At 45.0% G+C, this 27,904-nt stretch overlaps 1 protein-coding gene across 1 annotated transcript; it reads left to right on the top strand.

Annotated features, from left to right (window-relative positions):
- Positions 1 to 1,237: 1,237 nt before the first annotated feature.
- Positions 1,238 to 18,729, top strand: cog3 (component of oligomeric golgi complex 3). Its single transcript, XM_056289464.1, has 23 exons — positions 1,238 to 1,416; positions 3,352 to 3,498; positions 3,599 to 3,660; positions 3,845 to 4,010; positions 4,643 to 4,717; positions 5,736 to 5,828; positions 6,187 to 6,312; positions 6,446 to 6,526; positions 6,618 to 6,661; positions 6,784 to 6,910; positions 7,660 to 7,751; positions 9,346 to 9,485; positions 10,669 to 10,829; positions 12,049 to 12,157; positions 12,274 to 12,392; positions 12,510 to 12,599; positions 15,391 to 15,511; positions 15,802 to 15,890; positions 16,018 to 16,152; positions 16,729 to 16,804; positions 16,916 to 17,043; positions 17,393 to 17,491; positions 17,619 to 18,729. Exons 1-23 carry the CDS (start codon positions 1,249 to 1,251, stop codon positions 17,646 to 17,648), a joined length of 2,478 nt encoding a protein of 825 aa, XP_056145439.1. The 5' UTR covers positions 1,238 to 1,248; the 3' UTR covers positions 17,649 to 18,729.
- Positions 18,730 to 27,904: the final 9,175 nt, after the last annotated feature.

Genomic DNA, 27,904 nt, shown 5'->3' with positions numbered 1-27,904 from the left:
GGAGACGAAGCCGACGCCGCTGAGTCCCATCTCCCGTACACCACCAGACGGGGCCGGCCAGTCCGGAGGCCCGCCTGGCTCCTAGACTAACTTTGACGGACGTGACTAGTTGACTTGGGGGTTACTAGGCTAGTCACAAGAGTCCAGTATGGATAGCGACCACCCACATTTGTTTGACGCCCTTTGTTCCGGGCCTAGTTCATTTCGCGGGTGTTCTGTCCCGTTTATCGTGTTAGATTAATCAGACTGATCTTTGTAGTCTGTTGTTCATTTATGTTGAAGGGACTCAACAGTGCTGGAGGGGGGCAGTGTAGTGGGAAATGCCTGGGGATGTACTTGGACTGTTGCACTGGGCACGTGCAGCTAGAGGCCAATCACAGGTTAGCTCGCGCTGTCACAGACGCAACTATATTAGACACCGCGGGAGAGGCAAAGCGCCAGAACTGTTTAGTAACCATATCGTAGACTGTCACCCCCCGCCTAGAGCTCAGCCGCCCTGTTCCATCACCAGCCCTGGTCCCGAGGTGAGCTTGCTAACCCATTAGCACACGGCTAACTAGCTAACTAGCAGGCTAGCCCTAGCATTGGCGCAGCCATCTAGCTAACGGTGGTGAAGCCCGGTTTGTCGCACCTAAAAGTCCCCGCCTCCATCCATAGTTATCCGGGCTATAGAAAAACCGCGACACTACTAAGACACGTTAGCCCCCTAGTTAACGGGTCTGACCCTTTAGCCGAGCGGTTAGTGATGTCGCCATGTGGTGCGGTACACCTCATATCGAATCCCGCACCGGGCAAGAAAATAACCGGTTACGTTAATGAAACTGCGCCACCCGTGTAATCTTGTTGATTGATTATGAGTTCTGTCTGATCTAATTCAGTCAGTCTCATTTTGATTCATAGGTCATTCTATTATTTAGTTCTTTCTTATCTCCTTCGATATTTCTGTCAATATTTTATAAAGGTTTTATATGATTTATTTATTTAGCTTTGTTGTCTTTCCTTCTTTTTGTCATTGCCTTCTTTTTATTTCTTTTTTAATGTAAACGTGCATCGCATTGTATTTCACTGTACAAAACGTGCTCTATAAAGTCTGATTGATCGACTGATTGACTGGCAGTTCGATCGATTTTGAACATCGGCGGAGCCGCGCGACAGTGCGAACGTTACTTCGACTAAGCCCCGCCCACTTCCCGGAACAGGAAGTGGCGCTCCGTCGTTGCTGACGTTGTTGCTGGTGTCCAGAAGACGATGGCCTCCGCGGAACAGTCGCTTTTGGATCTGACGGACAAAGAAACACGGGAGAAACTTTCGTTATGGGACCGCCGCACCGACGCCATGGCCCCGCTGACGGAGAGACAAACGGACTCGGTGTTCGAAGTCCGGGCTGCCGCTGAAACGCTCCCCATTCCCTCAGAGGTGAGAGATAGGACGCTGAAACCTGCTAGCAAGCTAACGAGGATGCTACTTTTATACTGGCTGACAGCCGCCTGACTGCAGGGTAGACAGTGAAACTCGACGAAATGGACAATAGTTCATGTGGTGTTGGACTTGGTGCTGAAAGAAAGCAATATTTCTTCGCTGGCTGGTAATGTCTATCTATCTATCGGCAAGTTTGATAGAGGTTGCCTAGTGTCACTGCACTCCGCCACGTCAAGATAGATGGATAGGCAGACAGATAGATAGATAGATAGATAGATAGATAGATAGATAGATAGATAGATAGATAGATAGATAGATAGACAAACAGGTGGATAGATAGATAGACAGACAGACAGACAGACAGACAGATAGATAGATAGATAGATAGATAGATAGATAGATAGATAGATAGATAGATAGATAGATACTTGATTGATCCCGAGGGAAATTCCAAACTTCACACTTTTTTTCTTTACAAGAATGTAAAGCAAAAAACTGTAGAGAATATACAAAACATAGAGAACTGACAAACTGAAGTACTCGGTGCCTATAGAATAAAGAGGTGTATATGGTCTCAAATGTACACTTTATTCATTTGGCAGATGCTTATATCCAAAACGATTTTCATGAGTCAGCGATTAGCAGATAAATTCAAGTGTTACCAACTGGCGTCATAAAGCGCTACATAGTAATCATATCATGCACTGAGCAGAACTATATGAAATAGTATTGCATTTTCCACATAGTAATCATATCATTGTAGTATTATATGAAGAAGAGTATTGGTAGTACATCTGCTGCTGCTACTACTGCTTTCGGCTGCTCTTGTTCGGGGTCGCCACAGCGGATCGTCCATTTCCATCTCTTCCTGTCCTCTGCATCTTCCTCTGTCACACCTGCCACCTGCATGTCCTCCCTCACCACATCCATAAACCTCCTCTTTGGCCTTCCTCTTCTCCTCTTCCCTGTCAGCTCCATATTCAGCACCCGTCTCCCAGTAAACCCAGCATCTCTCCTCCCCACATGTCCAAGCCATCTCAATCTTGCCTCTCTTGCTTTGTCTCCAAGCCGTCCAACCTGCTAGTACATCTGCTACATAGTATATTACATTACATTACAGTAATTTAGCCGACGTTTTTATCAAAAGCGACTTACAATAAGAGCATCATTTAACGTAGGAGATCAGGAGAATTACTAGTCATCAGAGGTCATAAGTGCATCTAAACAAGCATCTAAGAGCAAAACCAGTGCTAAAGTAAAAGTGCAAGAAAGTTTTTTTTAAATTAATGAATACAATAAGTGCAAGGAACAAGTAACAGGGTAGTAGTTCTTGAAGAGGTATATATAGCAATACTATGTGTCGTAGCAGTAGCAGTACATCAGCCAAATGGTAATTATCATAGTAGAACTATATGAAGTGTTATCAGTATTATTATTGTAATTATAATAAGTAGTACCAGTTAAATATTAATGATATCATAGCCAGAGTGCATATAATATCGTGTGTATTCACTGTATGTGTGCCGTAGATTGTCAAGAAGCAGTGAATAAGAGAATCAAAGTACAAAGTAGATTTTCCTTACCACATATCGGACATATTGTCATCATAAGACCATAAAACGTCATATGCAGGACTAAGGAGTGCACAATAGTAGGCTTAAATAATAGTGGCAGCTAAATAAGGTCACAATGATAATGGCTGGCATCAGTAGTAGTACTGGATGATTCATAGTGGCTACAAAGTGCTGCTAGACAGTTTACGAGTCTTGCTTATAGACCATTTAAGGAATGAGGTCAGCCTAGAAGATGAAATGTGAGCGAGTCAGTAGGTCTGATAGAGACCAGGAGTTTGTTTCACCATTTTGGGACCAGGTGAGAGAAAATTTTGGAGCTAGAGCAATCAAAGTTTAAAATTTTTATTTTGTTTTTCAGTTGCCCATTGAGGACTTGTGCAGCCTGTCATCACGTTCTCTGCAGTCCCCGTTCGCAACAACTGTGCCTGACTCAACAGAGGACGTTCTGCTCAAGGGCTTTCAGATGCTGGAAATGGAGAGCGACAGAATAGAGACAGCACAACAGGTGCCCTACTTTACCGATATAAAGACCATGAAGTCTAGCCATCCATGTGCTGTAGCTGGTCTGATGCATGATTATGTTTTCTCATCTCTTTGTTTGTCAGTTTTTTTCTTGGTTTGCCAAGCTCCAGACAAAAATGGACCAAGATGAGGGAGCAAAATACAGGTAATATTATTTTTAAGTGTTTACTTCCCCAGCCTGTCTCGTATGAATATCATATTTATTGGATGTATGATTGTTTTGAGCCTATAGGTGCATTTGTATTAAAGTAAATTCACGGTTTGTTGTGTTCTATAATTGCGCTTGTTACCAGTAAAATTGCACGATAACAAGTTTACTTCTCCTTCAGGAAAACCAGAGACAGTCTTAATTGCTACCAGGAGCAATGTGATGCTATTCTGAAAGATGTCAATTCAGCACTTGAACACTTGGACTCCCTTCAGAAGCAGTACCTGTTTGTGTCCAATAAGACAGGGACCCTTCATGAGGCTTGTGAACAACTCCTGAAAGAACAGGTAAGTGACATGTTCTCTTCGCATGCCTGTGAGTTTTTTGTACATAATAAAAAATATTACCCTTTTGCAATTGGTTGACAGTAACAATTATTCAAATTGGAGTGTGGTTTATTTATTAAGTGTTATTCCTGTGGTGCGGGATCGGGAAATCCAGTATTTGGCACCATGAACACCTCTGAGAAACAAGACAACATTAATCCTATACTTGGATTTTCACTGAGATGTAAAATTTGAAAATGCTTGCTAGTGAATAAAATGGCTGAAGTTGTAATGATGATTATGACCACACCCAGGTGGCTCTTGTGGTGGATGTGAGATAGAATATTTTGTACGTCTGAGCACGACCCTATAGTGAGGCTCCTTTGAATCTAAAAAGTACAAACAAGCCTTCTATTGGTCCACATAGTCAACTACTGTACATCTGTACTGTACTTTGACTTTACATCTTGATGATGACACAGGGTCCCATCTCAATTCTCTGGTCTCTTACTTTCTGAGAAAGCTGTTCATGTTCTCCCTGGATCATAATAATATGATACATTTTTAATATGAGCCTTTCAAAAGGCCTATTTGACAGAAATTAAATTGTCCCTGCTTATTTCGTTATTATTATTATTGTCTTGTTTTTGCAGTCAGAGCTTGTTGACCTGGCAGAGAGCATACAGCAGAAACTGTCATATTTTAATGAGTTGGAAAACATAAATACGGTATGCTGTTTCTTCTTTTTTCATCCATTACCTTTCCTTGTCTGTTTCCTTTGCAAACTAAATATGTGTATTTCAAATTATTTTGTTAAATTGTGTAATTTCAATGATTTTAAGTTGTAATTTTACCAAACGAAAACTAGATGCAAACAAAATTTGAAACAAGATTTTAATTAACAGTAGTGTCTCAGGGCACAGTCACTGATGAGATATAAAACAGATATTATCTATACCTGTATGTCATACACATGAATGTTTTCTGTTCCAATTCAGTTCTCTCCAAATAGTCGTCGTCGTCTTCTTCTTCTTCCTTCTCCTTCTTCTTCCTCTTCCTTTTTCTTCTTCTTCCTCCTTCTCCGTCTTCTTCTTCCTTCCCCTTCTTCCCCCGTCTTCCTTCTTCTTCCTCCTCCTTCTTCTTCCTTCCTCTTCTTCTTCCTCCTTCTCCTTGTTTTTCTTCTTCTTTCATAAAATGTTATTCAGTTACATAATTTAAAATTTAATATATAATATAATTTAAAATTTAATATAATTTAAAAGCAAACACAGCGCCATCTCTATTGCTTTCTCCTCTGTCAGCGTTTATTGAATACAATACAAAGACACTTGTACTTCTTAATACAACAATTTTGAGACTTACTGCCAACAGGAAATTACACATTCCAAGCTCCCCACTGGTAACTTTTCCAAATACATAAAAAAATCCAATTTTAGTACCCTAAATGCTTTTTTTTTTTTTTTTTTTTGGTCTTCTGTAAAGTCTTCTTAGTATTCTTTGCGTTAGTGGATTACTAGTTTATAAAGAACGTTTAGTAGAAAAGTATGTTTGATGGTTAGTTAATAGAGTTTCTTTGGTAGTTTTAACAATTTGGAAGAGATTATACCACAAATTATATTTAATTTGGAGTTTATTAGGTTTGAGAGGGGACATGGGAACAGAGGTTCTTTAATTGTCTTGGTTCAGAACCAAAGTAAATAAAAAGAATGTCATGTCGGTCTCTCCTTTCTGCCATTGTGTTTGTAGAAGCTGAATTCCCCCACCCTGTCTGTCAATAGCGAAGGCTTTATACCAATGCTGTCAAAGCTGGATGACTGCATTGAGTATGTTTCTTCTCATGTAAGTAGTGCACTTTCTATTGCCAATGTTGCCAATATGTGCAGATACCATGTTGTGTTTGAATGTATGACTGCCGTGTTTTGTATTGCTGCATAACTCGCATTATAACCCATTTTAACAGTTTTGAAAGGGATTGAAATTAAAAGCGATTTCACCATGTTTTAAGCTCATTTTGTCAATTTCTGATACATCAATGAAAACAAAATGCAGTATATTAATGACAGTTATTACACGCCTGCACTACACCTGTATAGTAGTCGGTGTGCTGTAGTATTTATGACTGCTGTAACGTTCTGCGCCACCTAAACTACTATGATTGATAAACTGTTTCACACTTGTTTATCCTTACCGATTGCAGCCCAACTTCAAGGACTATCCTGTTTATCTGGCTAAGTTTAAACAATGTCTTTCCAAAGCTATGCACTTCATGAAGAGCCACGTTGTGAACACTATGCAAAATCTCACAAGCCAGTTAACAAAAAGGGTAAGACTAAAGCACCGCCGCCTTCTGGAGTCACAATTCACCTTACATGACGAGTAGCTTTGTCTTCAATAGAAACATGTCTCCTCTGTCTCTCGTGGACTGTTGTTGAGGCAACACTTAATGTTTTTCACAGGATCCGCTGGGCTTGGCTAATGCTGACAATGCATTTACACTTTATTACGTGAAATACAGAGCAGCTGCACCCAAAGTCAGAGTGAGTTTAATGTTTAATTGATCGTTTTTCTTCCATTTAAATGAGTTACAAGCCCAATATACATCATTTTATATATAATTTTTTTTTTCAGTCACTGATTGAGCAGGTAGAGCAGCGAGCGGAGAAGATTCCGGAGTAAGTACTGAGATCTCTGCACACCAATACCAGCCTTCCGTATTACATAACTTTTGTATTGCACATGCACTAAATTTGGTTATCTCAACTTCGCGCTGTACTGCAAAATTTTGTGTGACCAGATACCATCAGCTGCTAGATGAGATCCACCAGTGCTACCTGGACCAGAGAGAGCAGCTCCTAAGTCCCAGTATCACTTCCACCATCACTGACCTGACCAGTCAAAACAGCAAAGATCACTGTGCACTGGTAAGACATGGCCAGCTCTAACTAGAACTAGACTAGAACCGCCTGTTTGGGCAAAGCCCTGGTGACATTCCAGCCAGCAAAAAAACCATCCAAATTTTTCCGTCTTCTGAAATTTTTATTTTTTACTTTTCTCCCCAATTGGGCAATTACCCCACTCTTCCGAGCCATCCGCAGTCGCTGCTCCACCCCCTCTGCCAAGCCGGGGAGGGCTGCAGACTACCACATGCCTCCTCTGATACATGTGGAGTCGCCAGCCACTTCTTTTCACCTGACAGTGAGGAGTTTCGCCAGGGGGACGTAGCACGTGGGAGGATCACACTATTCCACCCCCCAGTTCCCCCTCCCTCCCCAAACAGGCGCCCCGACTGACCGGAGGAGGCGCTAGTGCAGCGGCCAGGACACACACCCACATCTGGCTTCCCACCCACAGACACGGCCAATTGTGTCTGTAGGGATGCCCGACCAAGCCAGAGGTAACACAGGGATTCGAATCTGCGATCCCCGTGTTGGTAGGCAACGGAATAGACCGCCATGCCACCCGGACGCCCCTTGTCTTCTGAATTTTTGACATATGTAACTGATGTGCAGCTAGCCTGCAAAAGCTTTATGCTGTATGTTGCTGAAATAGCCTCAAACCTGCCTCGTATAGAAGATCATGATTATGCAGCTGCTCGTCTGTATGTTTATTTCAATGTGAGCCATTTATTTTGTGCTGATCTATGGGGCTAATTCTGTGTGGCTTCCCACAGGTGCGCAGCGGCTGTGCCTTCATGGTTCACGTCTGCCAGGATGAACACCAGCTCTATAATGAGTTCTTCTCAAAACCTACACCAAAGCTAGAGTGAGTTGAACTCACTTCAGTCCTCGCACGATCAAACTACACAAACATATGGCTATTAAATACACTAAGAACCTGTCTTGCAACACATGCTAAGTACTATATTGTGTCACACATACTTAAGAGTTGTTTTGATGCACGATTTTCAAATACACATTTTGTAACATGTTGTTGCTATTTTGTATAACAGTGCAAATATATATATATATATATATATATACACTCACTGGCCACTTTATTTGGTACACCTTGCTAGTACCGGGTTGGACCCCCTTTTGCCTTCAGAACTGCCTTAATTCTTCGTGGCATTGATTCAACAAGGTACTGGAAACATTCCTCAGAGAGTTTGGTCCATATTGACATGATAGCATCACGCATTTGCTGCAGATTTGTCGGCTGCACATCCATGATGCGAATCTCCCGGTCCACCACATCCCAAAGGTGCTCTATTGGATTGAGATCTGGTGACTGTGGAGGCCATTTGAGTACAGTGAACTCATTGTCATGTTCAAGAAACCAGTCTGAGATGATTCGAGCTTTATGACATGGCGCGTTATCCTGCTGGAAGTAGCCGTCAGAAGATGAGAACACTGTGGTCATAAAGGGATGGACATGGTCAGCAACAATACTCAGGTAGGCTGTGGCGTTGACACGATGCTCAATTGGTACTAAGGGGCCCAAAGTGTGCCAAGAAAATATCCCCCACACCATTACACCACCACCACCAGCCTGAACCGTTGATACAAGGCAGGATGGATCCATGCTTTCATGTTGTTGACGCCAAATTCTGACCCTACCATCCGAATGTCACAGCAGAAATCGAGACTCATCAGACCAGGCAACGTTTTTCCAATCCTCTATTGTCCAATTTTGGTGAGCCTGTGCGAATTGTAGCCTCAGTTTCCTGTTCTTAGCTGACAGGCGTGGCACCCGGTGTGGTCTTCTGCTGCTGTAGCCCATCTGCCTCAAGGTTCGACGTGTTGTGCGTTCAGATATGCTCTTCTGCATACCTCGGTTGTAATGAGTGGTTATTTGAGTTACTGTTGCCTTTCTGTCAGCTCGAACCAGTCTGGCCATTCTCCTCTGACCTCTGGCATCAACAAGGCATTTTCGCCCACAGAACTGCCGCTCACTGGATATTTTCTCTTTTTCGGACCATTCTCTGTAAACCCTAGAGATGGTTGTCCATGAAAATCCCAGTAGATCAGCAGTTTCTGAAATACTCAGACCAGCCCGTCTGGCACCAACAACCATGCCACGTTCAAAGTCACTTAAATCACCTTTCTTCCCCATTCTGATGCTCGGTTTGAACTGCAGCAGATCGTCTTGACCATGTCTACATGCCTAAATGCATTGAGTTGCTGCCATGTGATTGGCTGATTAGAAATTTGCGTTAACGAGCAGTTGGACAGGTGTGCCTAATAAAGTGGCCGGTGAGTGTATATATATATAAAGAAAATCCAGCTTACCAGACTTTTTTTTCAGAAAATCCTATTCATTTTTTCTCTGCTTTAAAAGTGAACACAAGTTTTCAAATTGTCGTTTTATAAGTGGCAAAGGGAAGAAAGAGAACTAAATTGATTTTTGACCCTAACAGCGAGCTGCTGGAAAGGTTGTGTCTGTCCCTGTATGATGTCCTCCGACCGCTAATCATCCATGTCATCCACCTTGAGACCCTGTCTGAGCTCTGTGGCATCCTCAAGAATGAGATGCTGGAGGACCACGTTCATAACAATGGTATGCTATTTTCTTTTCCATTCTGAGTTCATGTAACTTGGAGAAGAACTGCCCGCTACAACCGGTTCTGTTGTACTGGGCAGTTTACAACCTTTCGCCATAGAGCATCTCCAGTATTGTAGTTGGGCTTACATTTTTGTCAATGGATCACCATCTTAGCCAGACTCTTCTAGCCAGCCAGCCAGTTAAAACCTGTTTCTGGTTGTGAGGTTAACTTTGTTCACCATTTCTACACCATCTTCACCAACATCTCAGACATCCATATACATCAAAATGATATGGACCCAACAAGAAAAGTACCCGAGTATGGGAAGATGCTGGAAAACATAAGGAAGGAAGACTGGTGTTGTATTTCCTAAATTGGTTGAGTTTCATACTAAGTCTTGTGTGTGAATTTTTGAATGAATATTTCATTTTGACGTTCTGCCTATTGACCCACCTGTGTGTTTGTTTGCGTGTGTGTGTGTGTGTGTGTGTGTGTGAGTGACTGAGTGAGTGAGGAGGGGCTGAGCCCCGCCCTCGTTGAAACACAGAGGAGAAGAGAGAAACTCGACAGAGTCTTGCGACAGACTGAGGATACCTCCAACTCCTCCCCATATCCTCCAACACCTCCCGCCACCTCCCAAAGGTTAGGTTAGAGGTTAGATTAGGGGCTTAGAGGGTTAGGGATAGAAACAACAGTATAGATGATGAGCACCTACTCTACCAGTGGAGAGTATGACTGTTTGGGAGGGGTTGGAGGAGTTGGGGGCGTCCTCAGTCCGCCGCCAGACCCATCTCAAGAAACTAGTGCGAGCCAATCAGGCAGCGTAGGGCAGGTCTTCACAGAACATCCCATCACCAGCAGCAGCTTGATTAGTGTCTCTGGCTGGCACTTTGATGGCACCTTTTGTGCATAGGTTCAACAACTGATTGCAGGCAAACAATGCCATTTCTGCCACGAGGCTCGGATATATTTTGACTATCTTGGCTGTCTTGAACTTGAATGTATGTTGCTTAAAAGTTACAGGTGAGTTGATTAAATGTTATTTTGTTATCGCCAATTGTTCCAGACCGCTGAACTGGGGAAAAAAAATCAGATGCGGACCTTTGAGTAGTAAGTTTGAGAACCCCTGATCTAAATTGTGTGTGCGTGTGTGTGTGTGTGTATGTGTGCGTGTGCGTGTGTGTGCGCACTTGGTAGCTGGACAGTTGGGGGCCTTTGACGCAGTAGTGAAGCAGATGCTTGAGGATGTCCAGGAGAGGCTTGTCTACAGGACTCACATTTACATTCAGACGGATATCACTGGCTACAACCCGGCTCCAGGGGACCTTGCTTACCCAGAGAAACTGGAGATGATGGAGGTGAATCTTTTGTACTGAAAGGGATATGCAATGTACTTTTTTTTTAAAAATCCAAAAAAAAATCACTGCAAATACAATATCTCTGTTGGCAGACTTATGATCTTGGTTCAGGGTATATCTTGGATTGTGTAACCAACCTACTCCATCCCTAACTTGACATACATTAACCTCAAAACTTTCTCATTAACAATTTGTGTAAGTTATGAATAAGCTGAATGAACTGATACAAGGTGATGTGAGTATATTAGGGATCCTCATCTGTCTGTTATTCGTCACCTAACATAGCTTTAATAATAGGTTAAGCTTGAAAAAAATTATTTGGTTGTATCTGCACACACTGCAATTAACTAAAGGCCTTGACACACTGGGGACATGTCAAATCAATGACACGAAGATGCGAAGTAATCATCTGCGAATATTTCACATCAAAACTATTCATACCAGCAGCGATACGAATTTGCGATAGAAACCCAGCTTTCTGTTGCAAATTCGTAGGGACTCAACCTGGCGGGTTCAGGCAGGTACGGCGGTGCGTAGGGATCTCCTCCTCTTCCCTTCGGGGTCATGGGGAGGACCCCCTGCTGGGCACACTTCCTCCGTTGCGGTGTGCCGTGACCGGCTCTGGGTCGGCAAGGGCAGGTTGCCTTGCTACCAGCTCCACTACACCCATAAGTAAACTGCATGAGCTGCTCACTGTCCTGACAGCATACATGTTCAGCACTGCTTCTCCGAACGTTGTCCTTGAGTTCGCTGTCTTTATATTTTTGTGTCCTTTGTCATACAATACAGGATGACAAGAAACGCAATCAACCGGTCTGCCATTGTCATTAGGAGTTGTGCTGTGACGTCCGTTCCGCTCAACCTGATTGGTTGATGCCTTTATTCGTGGTGTGAAAACTCAGAAAGATCGATCTTGTTACGTAGCTTTTCCGCCACATAATATCCATGTTCTGTGTGAAAATACTCATGACAAAAACGACAGTTTGGAAAAATATATTGACATACGAATTAATCACACGAAAAAATGCCCCGGTGTGTAAAGGCCTTTAGGCAGTTTCATTTTTTCTCTTTTATATATTGTGTTTAAGGTAAGTAAAGGTGTGTTTATTAATTTTTGAGTTTGGCAGTGAAAAAGAAGGGAAAAGTAATTTTCATACCTGTAGTTTGAGTGACATTTTTGCAAAGCATTACTTTATTTTTTCTTTATTTTTTGCAATAGAGAATTGCACAGAGCTTGAAGGAAGAGCAAACGAAGACAGCGTCACAGGAGTCTGCGTTCTCAGATGTGCAGCTCGAGGATTCGGATGCCAGGAGAAACAGCCACACTGGTAAGGTTTTGCGTTTCCATATTCTGAACGTGTTTCCTCGCTATTTTCGGTGCGGGGGTGACCAAAAGGTTTCCAGTTGACCGACGTGCTCTTCCTCCTTTGCACCGTAAATACAGGGATTGTAGAGGCGTCACGCCTGCAGACATCCATCTCTCCTGCTGATCTGCACGGCATGTGGTACCCTACTGTCAGGCGGACACTGGTCTGCCTGTCAAAGCTATACAGGTGTATAGATGTGAGTGTTGGCATGCCACTGTCTACAACTGCATTTGTGATTTGTTATATTGTCGCCCCAAGACAGCGTCTCTTATTCCGCTGTTTTACATGCTGTGGTTTGGGTTTTTTTCCCCAGAGAGCAGTCTTCCAGGGTTTGTCTCAAGAAGCCTTATCTGCCTGCATCCAGTCCCTGCTTAAAGCTTCTGATATCATCCTTAAAAACAAGGTTGGCACAGTTGTTTTAGAGTACAGCACTGCTTTTTTTTTCCTTTTTTTTTCAGAGCTTGAAAGCAGCTGGCAAAGTATCTTTTCTTGTGATACAGTAAATAGGATCAGTATTTGTCCATAAGAATAGACTGCAAGGTAGTGACAGGGGAGAACGCAGCTAGGCAGCATCGGATGGTGGTCAGTAGGATGACTGTGGAGATCAAGAGGAAGAGAGTGAAGACAGAGCCAAGGATCAAATGGTGGAAGTTGAAGAAGGAAGACAGGCAGTGGGTGGTAGTGAAGAGTTGCCAGATGGCTGAGCAACCACTGCAGAAATAGTGAGGGAGACAGCTAGGAACGTACTTGGTGTGTCATCTGAACAGAGGAAGGAAGACAATGAGTCTTGGTGGTGGAATGAGAAAGTACAGGAAAGTCTGTGGAGGAAGAGTTTGGCAAAGGAGAAGTGGGATAGTCAGAGAGGTGAAGAAAGTAGACAGGAGTACAAGGAGATGTGGCATAAAGCGAAGAGAGAGGTGGCGAAGGCAAAGGAAAAGGCGTATGACAAGTTGTATGAGAGGTTAGACGCTAAGGAAAGAGAAAAGGACTTGTACCAATTGGCTAGACAGAGGAAGCAAGCTGGGAAGGATGTGCAGCAGGTTAGGGTGAGGAAGGATAGAGGTGGAAGTGTGCTGACAAGCGAGGAGAGTGTGCTGAGAAGGTGGAAGGAGTACTTTGAAGGGCTGATGACTGAAGAAAATGAGAGAGAGAAGGTTGGATGATGTGGGGATAGTGAATCAGGAAGTGCGGTGGATTAGCAAGGAGGAAGTGAGGGCTGCTATAAAGAGGATGAAGAGTGGAAAGGCCCAGATAACATACCTGTGGTAGCATGGAGGTGTTTAGGAGAGATGGCAGTGGAGTTTTAAACTAGATTGTTTAACACAAATCTTGGAAACTGAGACGACGCCTGAGGAGTGGAGAAGAAGTATACTGGTACCGATTTTCAGTAATAAGGGTGATGTGCAAAGCTGTAGAGGTATAAAAGTTGATCAGCCACAGCTTGAAGATATGGAAAAGAGTAGTGGAAGCTAGCATGAGAGAAGAGGTGATGATTAGCGGGCAGCAGTATGGGTTCATGCCACATTGGATCATCCGCTGTGGCGACCCCTAACGGGAGCAGCCGAAAGTAGTAGTAGTAGTAGTAGTAGTAGTAGTATGGGTTCATGCCATGAAATAGCACCACAGATGTGATGTTTGCTTTGAGAATGTTGATGGAGAAGTATAGAGAAGGTCAGAAGGAGTTACGTTGTGTCTTTGTGGATTTAGAGAAAGCATATGACAGGGTGCCGAGAGAGGAGGTGTGGTATTGTATGAGGAAGTCGGGAGTGGCAGAGAAGTATGTAGGAGTGGTGCAGGATATGTCTGAGGGCAGTGTGACAGTGGTGGGGTGCGAGGTAGGAATGATGGATGCATTCAAGGTGGAGGTGGGATTACATCAAGGATTGGCTCGGGGCCCTTTCTTGTTTGCAGTGGTGATGGACAGGTTGACGGACGAGATCAGGCAGGCGTCTCCATGGACGATGATGTTCGCGGATGACATTGTGATCTGTAGCGAGAGTAGGGTGCAGGTTGAGGAGAGCCTGGAGAGGTGGAGGTATGCACTGGAGAGAAGAGGAATGAAAGTGAGTAGGAGTAAGATGGAATACATATGTGTGAACTAGAGGCAGGCAGTGGAATGATGAAGAAAAGGAGTAGAGGTGGCGAAAGTGGATGAGTTCATCAAATATTTGGGGTGAACCATTCAAAGTAACGGGGAGTGTGGAAGAGAGATGAAGAAGAGAGTGCAGGCAGGGTGGAGGGGGTGGAGAAGAGTATCAGGAGTGATTTGTGACAGAAGGGTACCAGCAAGAGTTAAAAAGAAGGTTTACAAGATGGTAGTGAGACCAGCTATGTTATATGGTTTGGAGATAGTGGCACTGATGAAAAGATAGGAGGTGGAGCTGGAGGTGGCAGAGTTGAAGATGCTAAGATTTTCATTGGGAGTGACGAAGGACAGGATTAGGAATGAGTATATCAGAGGGACAGCTCAGGTTGGACAGTTTGGAGACCAAGCAAGAGATGCAAGATTGAGATGGTTTGGACATGTGCAGAGGAGAGATGCTGGGTATATTGGGAGAATGATGCTGAAGAGGAAGACAAAAGAGGAGGTTTTATGGATGTGGTGAGGGAGGACATGCGTGGTTGCCGTGACAGAGGAACATGCAGAGGACAGGAAGAGATGGAAACGGGTGATTCGCTGTGTCAACCCCTAATGGGAGCAGCCGAAGAAGATTTGTCCATGAGAATAGGTTGTATTTTATTTAAACGCTTTCAACAAGAGGTCTCTTACTTTAGGCAGATGTGATTCAGACTTTTAGATTGATGGTTCTATATCACAACACCCAACAGACCGTCCTTTATTAATCCGTTTTTCCCACCATCAAAAGTGCCATCTGTGGTAACTTGCACATTTCAAACCAACACTTTAGATTAATATAGCAACACCAATTTCTCTGAATGTTTCCACCCCACATTGAAAATGTCTTTTTATCCCCATGTTTTAGTCGCTATGTGAGCAATAAATGTTGCCAACCACCTTTTCCCTGCAGTGACTTGTCCCACTGCAGCTTTGTTTAATTAGCAGTTATCCAGCTTATCCTTCATCATCTCAAACCTATGCTTTTATGTATTCTATGTGACTCGCTTAGCCAGCGGATGCCCTTTGCTGATGGCTGCCTGCAGTGGATTTAACAGTGTGGTTTCATCTTCTGTAGACACAAATAGATGGGCAACTCTTCCTGATCAAACACCTGCTGATAATGCGTGAGCAGATTGCTCCCTTCCATACCGATTTTGCCATCAAAGAAATCTCGCTGGACCTGAAGAAGACTCGAGGTGAGATAATTAAAGGCAGAGAAGAGGGTGTTGTTGTGTTCCATAAAGCCAGTTATTATATTCTTGTGGCCATTAAGGAACTTGTGGCCATCACATGCACCAATGGAAACAATTAATGTGGAAATAACAATGTAATCTAACACTGTAATGTATATTAACTGACGGCTCAGAGGGCAGACATGCTCATGAATGCCCTCGTCACACCATGGTCAAGGTCATGTATAACTTGCGGCACTAGAGGGCAGTCTAATTCTATTCCAACGGAGGCCTAATCACTGCTCTGTGTTCAGATGCTGCCTTCAAAATCCTAAACCCCAAGGCTGTTCCAAAATTCTTCCGACTGAACAGTCACAACGCCATACTTGAATTCCTGTTAGAGGTAGAGTTCTTTTTTCTTCAGAAATATATATATTTCATATACATTTTAGTTGCTTTGATAGCGCCCTGCCGGGGGGGACACACCAGTCGATGGAACTAAATCTTTTTTGTTCCCCTGTGGCCCCCAGGGAACACCAGAGATAAAGGAGCACTACATTGACTCTAAGAAGGATGTGGACCGGCACCTGAAGCTCAGCTGTGAGCAGTTCATCCAGCAGCAGACACAGATATTTGTGGGTAACATTGAGGAGCTACTCACCAAGGTAACTGTTAGAGAGAACAGGCAGACTTAGCCTTAGGCACTGACTGCACATCCTGACCTTCGGTATTTTTTTTTTCTTCTTTCTTTTCTACCTTTTAAAACCTTTGTTTGCCTGTCCACTGATCACAGAAGGTCACAGTATTATACTGACAAAACGAAAAGGTACAAAGTTCGCCATTTAACATAGGAATCCAGATCCATCAAGTTGTATTGTGTGTGTGTTTGTGCGTGTGTGTGATAGCCCACTGCATTCTCCACCAATTTCAGTTTTGCAGCTCATCATTCAATAGTTCTGCTGCCGCATTTTGTTGTCAGTCGTTCTTTCTATATAGTGCAGTGTTTTCAGTTTTCTGGGACAAATGCTATCCTTTGTCTGATACAAAAGCATATTTTTGGATTGGCTCTGTTGGTTGCACCATTGTCAAATCAAGTGATAGGCTCCGATTCTCAGATCTGAGACTACAGTTGGAACACTCCCTTGTCCTCCAAAGATTGTTGTTGTACTTATTTGCATGGATGACCTTCAAACAATTCAGCTGAATTTTTCATCTGCACTGTGGCTGTGTCTACACTCAAGGTGGCTGCTCTGAAAACTATGGCCATCCAAGGCGGCCCCACATACAATCTTTCCCAGCAGCCATGGGCACAGCCAGGTAAGATTTATTTCAGGAATTGCCATTGGCATCACAATTCATTGCAGCCTCTGTAGCATGTGCTAGAAGGTATGCCACTGATAATTTTTTCCTCCCCATTCCCCTTTTCAGCAAAGATCAACGATATAGTGATGGCGACATACCGGGTGATGAAGAGCAAACTGCCAAGCACATTACAGAGCATGTCCTTGTACTTGGCTAACAAAGACACAGAATTCATTCTTTTCAAGCCTGTTCGGGTGGGTGGCAGGAAGTACAAGGGTGGAGTACAGATCATCTGAGTCAATCTATTCCCACGTCATTCTTAAAGCCTTGATACTGCCATGATGATAACACAGCATGTTTGTTATCACCAATATATTTTCAGCTGACATTAACTGATAGTGAAATCTTTGTGCTTTCCTACATACTGCTCATCAAAGTGCTGGGTAAAGCGAGCCTGAGTGTGTGTGAGAGAGAGAGCGAGAGAGAGAGAGACAAACTACTGCGGTTGACATGGAAACAAGCAAGGGAAGGGACTTAGGCCAGATGGAAATGTAGTATTAATTCCCTTCCAGCAGTCAGTAACAGGATGCCTTTTTTCCCCAGAATAACATCCAGCAGGTATTCCAGAGACTGCATGCCTTGCTTCAGGAGGAATACAGCGGCGAAGACCTTCAAATTATTGCCTGCCCCTCCATGGAGCAGGTGAGCCGGAGTGTCAGAGCGCACCCAGAAGGCGTCTAACAGATTTAAGATGCACCAAACCTCATTTGAGAAACAGACACGCTGGCTAAACACGAATAACCCTTATGTTCTGCTGCCCTGTTTTCAGATCAACCTGCTACTGTCTGTGAATAAGTAACCTGCAGACATGTGTAGTGATGGTCGGTGCACACCCTCTGGATCGCAGAGCGATGCTGTGACTCCCGTCTTGAATCGGGATTTCTGAGCACAGCCACGGGAGAGATGACCGGAGGATTGTCTGGGAGCGCTGTCAATGGCAAAAGCCCACACACAAGGCCAAAGATTCCCCAACAAAAGCTCAAAGAGTTACAGGCGTGCAGAGGTTCAGCGGTGCATCTTGCAGTCCAAAGCAAACTGGGAGGTGGAGGTGACTTCTTTCGGTACTGAGTTTGATCAACTTGTTTGACTTAAATTGCGGGTTATGTATCGGCGGGGCTTACTTTCTCATAGGAGTGATCCACTTGGACGAGGGTTGGTTTTTAGATAATAATTGGATTTTCCCTTAACATCATAACATTCTGAATATAAAGAGTTTGCATACTAAGTGAGGTTAGAGCGAAAACGGGGTGAATCATGCAGGAGTGCTCTGACAAGGACACTTGAGGCAGGCTAATAGAGGCACTAAGGGTTGTTCATCAGCCAGGTAGCAAATGGGCAATAAGGGCCTGTCATTTGGATGCCTAGATTCCCTTAATGGATTTCAAGGGGGCGGGGGGGGGGCATGCTGCACAATATGTAACTCTAGTTTAAGCCTTTTCTCTGCAAAATAGATTTGTAAGATGGCTTGTGCTACAGGGCTCTCAGGTTTAACAGGCTTTTCCTTCCCTACGAGCAGGAAATTCCAAACTGCTGTCCTTTACCTGTCGGTCGATTTCCCTAAAGATTCTTCCTCACACCCCTCATGAATGTTTTTGTCATATTGTTGAATACGTGTACATAAAAGACCGTGAAATCTTATGTTTTATACCTTTTCTTTTGTATCTAGGATGCTTTAGAACTAATATACTATCAGCCTGGCAAACTATTGGGCCTTAAGCATTTTTGCACCGCATATGAATATGAGACATGATCTATGGTTATGTTCATCAATGGTAATTCCATAAGGTCACTATGATTCGGTCAGAAGATGCTTTAGCGTCCTCACTGTAAAATTATGTGAATAGTTAAACTATTTATGAACATTCTGATTAAAAAAACAAACAAACAAAAAAAAGATAGTGGATATCTGTCATCATTTTCTTTTTACCCACACAGCCAACGATATGTTATCTAATACAAATTTGGTATTGAATTCAAGTTTGCTGAATGAATACCGTGAGCTGTTTTAGGCAGTTGCAAATGAGAAATTGTCATTCAAGGGCACAATCTGTTGAATGAAATGGCCACACAGGCCCCCCAGGGGGTCCGCTTGGCAGGCTGCTGGTTTTCCATCAGCCATCTCCATCGCTCCATCTGTGAGGTGAGGCTTAACTGGGGCATGACCTTCCATGGACTGACACTCTTATGATAGGTCACCAGAGACCGGACACTCAAGAGCAAAGCGGTTGATCTCTGCCCTCTTCTGCCGTACGCGTCTGGATCGTTTCTGGCGCTGGTGGTAGCATCCAACCTTTGGCCTTAATCAGCTGTGACGGCAAAGCGTACACTTTAAGTAAAGCAAATATCAGTACAGTTGGTGCCACAGCTCATTGTGACGATGAACATGACAGAGAAAACGACATGCTCTATGACCTTTTTACCGTGACAATGATTTAATCAGAACTCGCTCCTGCGTACAAAAACGATGAGGTTTACAGTTTCTCACATTTTGAGTCCACAAAGGTAAATTTCCAATTTCATCAACAGTCTTCGGTCTTCTACACTCGTGTAGATTTCCACGAGAAGGCAAGCTGCTGACTTACTAGCTGATGAGAGACTGCTTCGGTCATACCCGTCTCGAAGGGAATTTCTTCCTCAGTGATTGGCTCATTTTCATTGTAGAAACAAGGTCACGGGCAAATATTTTTCATCGGTTTCAGATTCTGTACTTTTTATAATTTGCTGTTTACGTGCCCTATTTCTCCCATTGTCGTTGTTCAGTAACTGTGGAACCGTAAGGCAGGGGAACCCAGTTTGATCCCGGCTCCTACGACACTGCATGCAAGAGGTGAAAGTGAGGTGGATGTGGCCCTGGGTTTGGACGTGGATTTTGGTGTTTGGGGTTCAGGGTCAAACGGAGCAGCTGGTAGGAGGAAGCGTGAACGTGGGGTCCCTGGTCCAACCAGTCCCGATGCTTTTTCAGAGCTGCCATGTCACCGAAGCAGGAGCCTCCCAGCGGGGTCAGGTTCAACCCAACACACAGTGAGAGAGAGAAGCTGCTTGTTAGGGAAACAGGAAGTCAGGGATATTTATAAGACCCTTAAAGCATCTTCCTGCTTCTTTAGCTTCTCTCTTTCCAGCGCTTTTATTTGCTTTTACTATGGTTGATGCTAGATCCAATGGGGTGTAGGCACGGAAGTAGCCGTGATTGGCTGTTGCATCGGCCAATAGACAGCGCAGAACCTCAAAGCACACTGATTTGAAACAAACGATGCGCACTGAAACATTTAGCTAGCTAGCTTACAACTGACCTTAACATTGCTAGATCTTACTGTAACGATAGCTAACGTTAACACTTGCTAACAATGGAAATTCAAAAAGTTTAAACCCTAACCAACAACCAGTCACATCTACTTCTGTGCCTACACCCCGTTGGATCTAGCATCGACCTTTTACCATCCATCCATCCATTATCCAAGCTGCGTATCCCAATCGGGGTCACGGGATGCTGGAGCCTATCCCAGCAGTCACTGGGCGGCAGGCGGGACAGGTCGCCAATCCATCACAGGGCTGACACATTCACACCTAGGGACAATTTAGTACAGCTGATTCACCTGACCTGCATGTCTTTGGACTGTGGGAGGAAACCGGAGCACCCGGAGGAAACCCACGCAGACATGGGGAGAACATGCAAACTCCACACAGAGGACGGCCCCCAAGGTTGGACTACCCCGGGGCTCGAACCTTCTTGCTGTGAGGCGACCGCGCTAACCACTGTGCCACCATGCTGCTTTTCCTAATAAACAAAAAATGAAAACCCTTAAAAAAAGATCCTTTTCGAACGCATGTGTATGTTATGACATGTGTCACAGTGAAGCGACCATGCCAAATGAGACCGTGTCGGTGGGAACAGGTAGCCTTGCCCCGGGAACTGAAGACTGTCTGGATGCTCGGTTCAAAATTATTGTTTTCCGGGATGACAAGGGAGAAATCTTCCATATGCACAACAAATATAATAGAAAGTCTATCTCATGGATAGTTTCAATATTAAGGTTACTTATGAATGGCCATTTGTGAAATTACAGAGAGAGAGAAATTTGTTGGTACCCCTCCACAAAAAACGAAGAACGCACATTTTACTCTGAAATAACTTGAAACGGACGAAAGTAATTGGCATCCACCATTATTTATTCCATGTTTCATAGAAATCAGACTTTGCTTTTGATTTTTTTTTTGTTCAGCATAATATTGTAAAATACTAAAACAAATGAAAATGGTATGGACAGAAATGATGGGACCCCTTAGCCGGATATTTTGCTGCACAACCTTTAGAGGCAATCGCTGCAATCAAACGTTTTCTGTGGCTCTCGGTGAGACTTCTGCACCCGTTAACAGGTATTCTGGCCCACTTCCTGAGCAAACTGCTGCAGCTAGCTTTCTCCAGACTGCAAGTTGCAGCTCTTTCCATAGATGTTTAGCAGGATTCAGATCAGGACTCATAGAAGGCCACTTCAGAATAGTCTGATGTTTTGTTGTCATCCATTCTTGGGTGCTTTTAGCTGTGTGTTTTGGGTCATCATCCTGTTGGAGGACCCATGACCTGCGACTGACACTGGGCAGTACGTTTCGCTGCAGAACGCCTTGATATTCTTGAGATTTCGTTGTGCCCTGCACAGATTCAAGGCACCCTGTGCCAGGCATAGCAAAGCAGCCCCCGAACATAGCCGAGCCTCCTCCCTGTTTCACTGTAGGTATGGTGCTCTTTTCTGTGAAAGCTTCATTTTTTTTCCCTCTGTGAACATAGAGCTGATGTGACTTGCCAAAAAGCCCCAGTTTTGACTCGCCTGTCGAAAAGGACATTCTCCCAGTCTGACTTCTTTTATGTTTTTCTTTCAAAGGTGGGGTCCTCCTGGGTCTTCATCCATGGACCTCACTTTGGCTCAAAAAGCAGCACATGGTGCGATCAGAAACTGACGTGGCTTCACCGTGGAGTTCAGCTCGTATCTCGCTGGCAGTTATTCTTGGTGCTTTTGCTACCATTCACACTACCCTTCAGTTCAGTCCGGGGTCGGGTTTTTTCTCTTGCGGTGGCGCCCGGGGAGGTTGGCTACAGTTCTATGGACCTTAAACGTCTTAATGATATTTGCAGCTGATATAACAGGATCATTCAGCTGCTTGGAGATGGTCTCGTAGCCTTTACCTTTACCACGCCCGTCTAGTATTTTCGTTCTGATCTCCTCACACTCTCTCCTTTGCTTTCTGTGCTCCGTGTTCAGAGTGGTGCAGACCGTGATGCCAAACAGCACAGTGACGACTTTCCTCCATTTAAATAGGCACACTGACTGATTACAAGGTTGGAGACGTGTGCGATACTAATTAAAGAAACTAATTAGTTTGAAATATCACCATAATCCAATCATTTATTATCTGTTCGAAGGGGTATCAGCAAATGTGTCCATGCCATTTCGCAATATCTTTGTAGAGTAAGCAATAACTCGTCTCTTTTCACAGCTTCTTTGCTTTATTCTATGATGTACCAAAGGCGTGCAAGTGTACATGACAAAATAGCTTTTAATTTCATCACTTTTCAGGGGGAATGAAGCACTATTTCAGTGAGCTGTAAGGTCCCAACAAATCTGAGCATACATATATATATATATATATATATATATATATATATATATATATATATACACACACGCACACACATGGCACGGTGGTGCAGTGGTTAGCGCGGTCGCCTCACAGCAAGAAGGTCCTGGGTTCGATCCCCGGGGTAGTCCAACCTTGGAGGTCGTCCCAGTTCGTCCTCTGTGGAGTTTGCATGTTCTCCCCGTGTCTGCGTGGGTTTCCTCCGGGAGCTACAGTTTCCTCCCACAGTCCAAAGACATTTAGGTCAGGTGAATCAGCCATACTAAAATTGTCCCTAGGTATGAATGTGTGTGGATGTGTGTCTGTGTGTACGTCGGCCCTGTGTGATGGCGTGGCGGCCTGTCCGAGGTGTCTCCCGGCCTGCCGCCCAATGACTGCTGGGATAGGCTCCAGCATCCCCATGAAGAGAGCAGGATAAGCGGTTTAGATAATGGATGGATGGATGGATATATATACACACACAAACATGCACACACATACACACACGCACACAGAGATACCCCCCCCCCCGCCGGGGGCTGGTAGTATGTGTGTGTTCCTCAAGCTCGGGTCCTCTACCAGAGGCCTGGGAGTGTGAGGGTTCTGTGCAGTATCTTAGCTGTCCCTAGGACTGCACTCTTCTGAACAGAGACCTCAGGTGTTGTTCCTGGAATCTGCTGGAGCCACTCTCCCAGTTCGGGGGGGGGGGGGGGTCACAGCCCCTCGTGCTCCTATTATTACCACTGGGACCGTTTTGCACTTCACCTTCCACATCTGTTCCACTTCCTCCTTCAGCCCTTGGTATTTGTCTGTCTTTTCATGCTCCTTCTTTCTGATGTTGCTGTTAACTGGGATGTACAGCAACACTGTCTTTAGCGCAGGAGACCTGGGCTCGACTCTCGGTCAGTGCAAACTTATAGTTAAGTGTCCTCCTCAGGCTTAGACTCCTAATGCGATACACAAGCCTACATGAGCCTGCGTTTGGGCGGCACGGTGGCCCAGTGGTTAGCGCTGTCATCTCACAGCGAAAAGGTCCTGGGTTCAAACCCCGGGGTTGTCCAACCTTGAGGGGGGGGTTCATCCCAGGTTGTCCTTTGTGCGGAGTTTGCATGTTCTCCTCATGTCTGCGGTGGGTTTTCTGCGGGTGCTGCGGTTTCCCCCGCCATAAAAAGAAACATGCATGTGAGGGTTTATACTCCTGTCTGTGCCCCTGACCGAGGCAACGGGGAAAGAAGCGGAGTTGGTCCCCCCGGGCGCCGCATGAAGGCGGCAGCCCACTGCTCCTAGCTACACTGATCACAGCTAGGATGGGTTAATTTGCAGTAAATGAATTTCCCCGAGGGGATTAATAAAGGAAACTTAATAATGAGTGGGAGAAATATAACTACAGCCATACTGGCTCAGATGTCATCTGGAATAACAAGGTCTGGTGTAGGGGGAAGCGGGGTAACCTGATAAGTGGGCTACTGCAACAAAACATTCATCACCATGGAGCTCTGCTACAACAGCAGACCCAAAGGGAGGTTATACAAGCAAAATACCTCGAGGAGAGACTTTATTCTTCTTACAGCTGACACACACATTCATGCAGGCAGTGGTGGCTGAAGAAACGTTCCCTCTGCATTTTCCCCATTCTGCTGTCTGTCCTTCCTCCAGGGGAAACCGGGAGCAGTGGGCAGCCCTTTCTTTCGGCGCCCGGGGACCAATTCCAGCTGGATGTACATGCCGTCATCAGGGACAGGACAGGACTGCGTGGAAATGACGTGAGCTTGCACACAGTGCATTCACAGCTAATCCTAGGCCACATTTTTTTTTTTTGCGAGGAGTGATTATCATATGTAAGCTTTGAGGAGGGAAACAGCCGATCATTATCGGTTAAGCCCTTGAAATACCTTCACCTCAGTGTTTTTTCCGCAAACTGAACGCGTCGAGAGAATCCACAATTTCCATTTCAGGGAGAGCGGTTTCCGCCTTGGCAGTCCAAACCTCATTTGAAAGTCGAAAGCATATGGTGTCAGGTGGGTTATCTTCAGCCTCTGTAATGTTAAATGCATCAAGGCACAAATGACCGAAGGGAACGAACAAGTAGACTTACACATGCCTCAGATGTGTCTGTTCTATAATTTCTACGGCAGATTCAAAGCGAGGATTGTGGCGTTGCGATGCTCATAACCTGCGCCAAGGTTTTGATGGCTCCAGATCCATCTCCTTTGAAATCCCCTCGTCTTTAAACCTGCGACGAGCCATAGCATGGTAAAGAAATCAATTTTCAAAACGCCGTGGGTGGAAACCTCGTGATGAACCAGGCAGATCCTGACCTTTCATCTCCCTGGGCCAACAGGTCCTCATTAGTCATGGCTTCCCCGGGGATATTCAACGCACGCCCTTCAGCCAAACCCATGATAACCTCCACGCCGTCTCGGAGCAGGAACGCTGTTGGACAAAACACAGGCCAATATGTGGGAGGCTGCAAAAAGTTATGAGTCGCTCGTGTCGGCGGGGCGGGATTCTGAATCAATCTTCAGCGATGATTCCCGGCAAATTATCAATGATAATTTAACTAGGCTCGATAGTCAGCCAAACGAATAACTGCCGCCGTGCTTATCTCAAATAAATCCAAGGGTTAGGATTGAAAATGTGGATGGCCACTCAAGTCTATAAAATACCCCGTCCCCTCCCCATCACACCCCATTTGAGCCATCGTGGAGTATCCGTGGTGCTCTATGGGAGAGCAAACGCTCCGCCATGCCTGTCTAAATCATCATCATTGCTCCCGCTGACCAGATTCAATAGAAACTGCAATAAACTTTAATATGCCTGTAACCTTTATTAGACACGATAGAGAGACTCTCCCATCCAGCGCGTAACAAAATGAGCACCATGATAAATGTTGCTTTTCAGTAAGTCAGAATCCTCTCACCTCCAGCAAAAACCCACCGACTCCTGCAGCAGAGCCCCCGATCCCTCGGATCAGGCTGATCCCCACGACTTACCAATCTGAAAACATTGTCATTGTCAGAATCAACCAAAAGAGCCTTCATTTTCATAATGTGGCCATAAGCACAAACATCTCTCTGTCTGTCTGCCTGCCTGTCTGTCTGTCTGTCTGTCTCTGTCTCTCTCTGTCTCTCTCTGTCTCTCTCTGTCTGTCTCTCTCTCTGTCTGTCTGCCTGCCTATCTGTCTGTCTGTCTCTGTCTGTCTGCCTGCCTGTCTGCATGTCTGTCTCTGTCTGTCTGCCTGCCTGCCTGCCTGCCTGTCTGTCTGTCTGTCTGTCTGTCTGTCTGTCTGTCTGTCTGTCTGTCTCTCTGTCTGTCTCTCTGTCTCTCTGTCTCTCTCTGTCTGTCTGCCTGCCTGTCTGTGTCTCTGTCTCTCTCTGTCTGTCTGCCTGCCTGTCTGCATGTCTGTCTGCCTGCCTGTCTGTCTCTCTGTCTCTCTCTGTCTGTCTGTCTGCCTGCCTGCCTGCCTGCCTGTCTGTCTCTCTTTGTCTGTCTGTCTGTCTGTGTCTCTCTCGCTCTCTCTGTCTGTCTGTCTCTGTCTGTCTCTCTCTGTCCGTCTGTCTCTGCCTGTCTCTATCTCTCTCTCTTTGTCTGTCTGTCTGTCTGTCTCTCTCTCTCTGTCCGTCTGTCTCTGCCTGTCTCTATCTCTCTCTCTTTGTCTGTCTGTCTGTCTGTCTGTCTGTCTGTCTCTCTCTGTCCGTCTGTCTCTGCCTGTCTCTATCTCTCTCTCTTTGTCTGTCTGTCTGTCTGTCTGTCTGTCTGTCTCTCTCTGTCCGTCTGTCTCTGCCTGTCTCTATCTCTCTCTCTTTGTCTGTCTGTCTGTCTGTCTATCTCTCTCTCTTTGTGTGTCTCTGGCTGTCCCTCTCTGTCTTTGTCTTGTCTGTCTCTTGTTCTCTGTCCGTCTGTCCATCTCTCTCGTTTTCAAGCCCCCTGGGTTTACTTTCCTTGCCCCCACAAGCCTACACACACGGTGAGGCGTGCCATGATGTCAGGTGTTCACCAGTCCAGCGTGTCTTACATCAATCAGAGTACTCAGACAACAGTATCAGAGCTGGTAGCACAAACAGGCCTACATGGTGGACTGTTGCGGACTACAGCCGACTAGCATCCAGTCATTCTGCATTGCACAGCTGAGAGCTTGCTCGTATGTCTGGAGCAGCAGGACTATTTTGAAAGTGCCGTGTTCCTCTGTACCGTGTCCAGATTAGTTAGAAATCCTTCAGCGTTTCCCCGCCAAGCTGTTGGAGTTTGGGGATCGTTGCTTAGTGAATCAAACTCTCCATTATCTGGGGACGCCTCCAACTCACGCTTCATATTTTCAGGAGACCTCTGAGGAGAGAAAACAAAGACGTTCCATAATTTATTTGATTCTTGTTCGAGGCCTTTAACTTGCGCTTCATGAATAAGTCAAAACCGTGAAACTCCATATCTCTGGATACCGTACCATACCACCACCAGAAGCTGCAAACTCACACGGTAAGGACAGACCCGGGGCTGAAACTCTAATTTGAGGTTTCTCACTCTAAAATAAATAAATAAACCTTCACAACTGATCCCCGGATCATCAAATGTACGCAGCTCATTTTTGCCCTGTTTAAAGTCTGACTACGCTATGCATTTCAAATGTGCGTCTCCCAGACTTGAAACACCGAACCATCAATCGGTTCATCAGAAACCCTTCAGTCTTCTTTTGTTCGCCAGACACACTTCCCGTTAGGAACCGGAGAGAGCCACCGGACTCCCGAGATTAAATCCCGATGAGTTTGTGGCTCCAAACCACCTCCGGTGAATTCACTCCCGTTCAACATGTTCCTCCGCCTACGGGCCAGACCCACATTTTTTGCCCGCAGACTTTGATGAAACTTTATAACTATAGTCTGCAAACAGGACATGACAGTATGTTACTGACTTCTACAACAACTAACACTACTATCAATAATGATATGAGGTAGAAGGTCAGCAGCCATACCAACACGCGCCCTGATTCTGCTGTGTGATGAAAGCTAAGCAGGTGTGGGCTTGGCTAGTACTTGGATGGGAGACTTCCTGGGAAAATGGAGTCGTTGCTGGGAGTGGTGTTGGTGGGCCAGTAGGAGGCAGTCTTCTCTCTGGTCCTAATAAAGTACAAAAATCCCCAGTGCAGTGAGGGGGACACTGTGCTGTAGGAGATGCTGTCCTTGGGACGAGACGTTAAACCGAGGTCCTGACTCACCGTGGCCATTACAGACACAATGGGCTGTTGTCTGTGGGTGGGAAGCCAGGCATGGGTGTGTTAATAGATGTTTATAAATACATAGTAATGCCGCAATTCATGATTAATCCAGGTAGTTGTTAGTTAAGTATTTTGTATGAGCTCATCTACAGTGAGGACTACTGAAAGGCCAGCAGCACCTTGAGACCCACAAAAGTCTAAAGGATCATAAGATCCTTTAGAAAGTGTAAGTACGC

This window comes from Lampris incognitus, chromosome 11, assembly GCF_029633865.1.
Source record: "Lampris incognitus isolate fLamInc1 chromosome 11, fLamInc1.hap2, whole genome shotgun sequence".
Lineage (NCBI taxonomy): Eukaryota > Metazoa > Chordata > Actinopteri > Lampriformes > Lampridae > Lampris > Lampris incognitus.
This window is presented reverse-complemented; position numbering and strand designations above follow the sequence as displayed.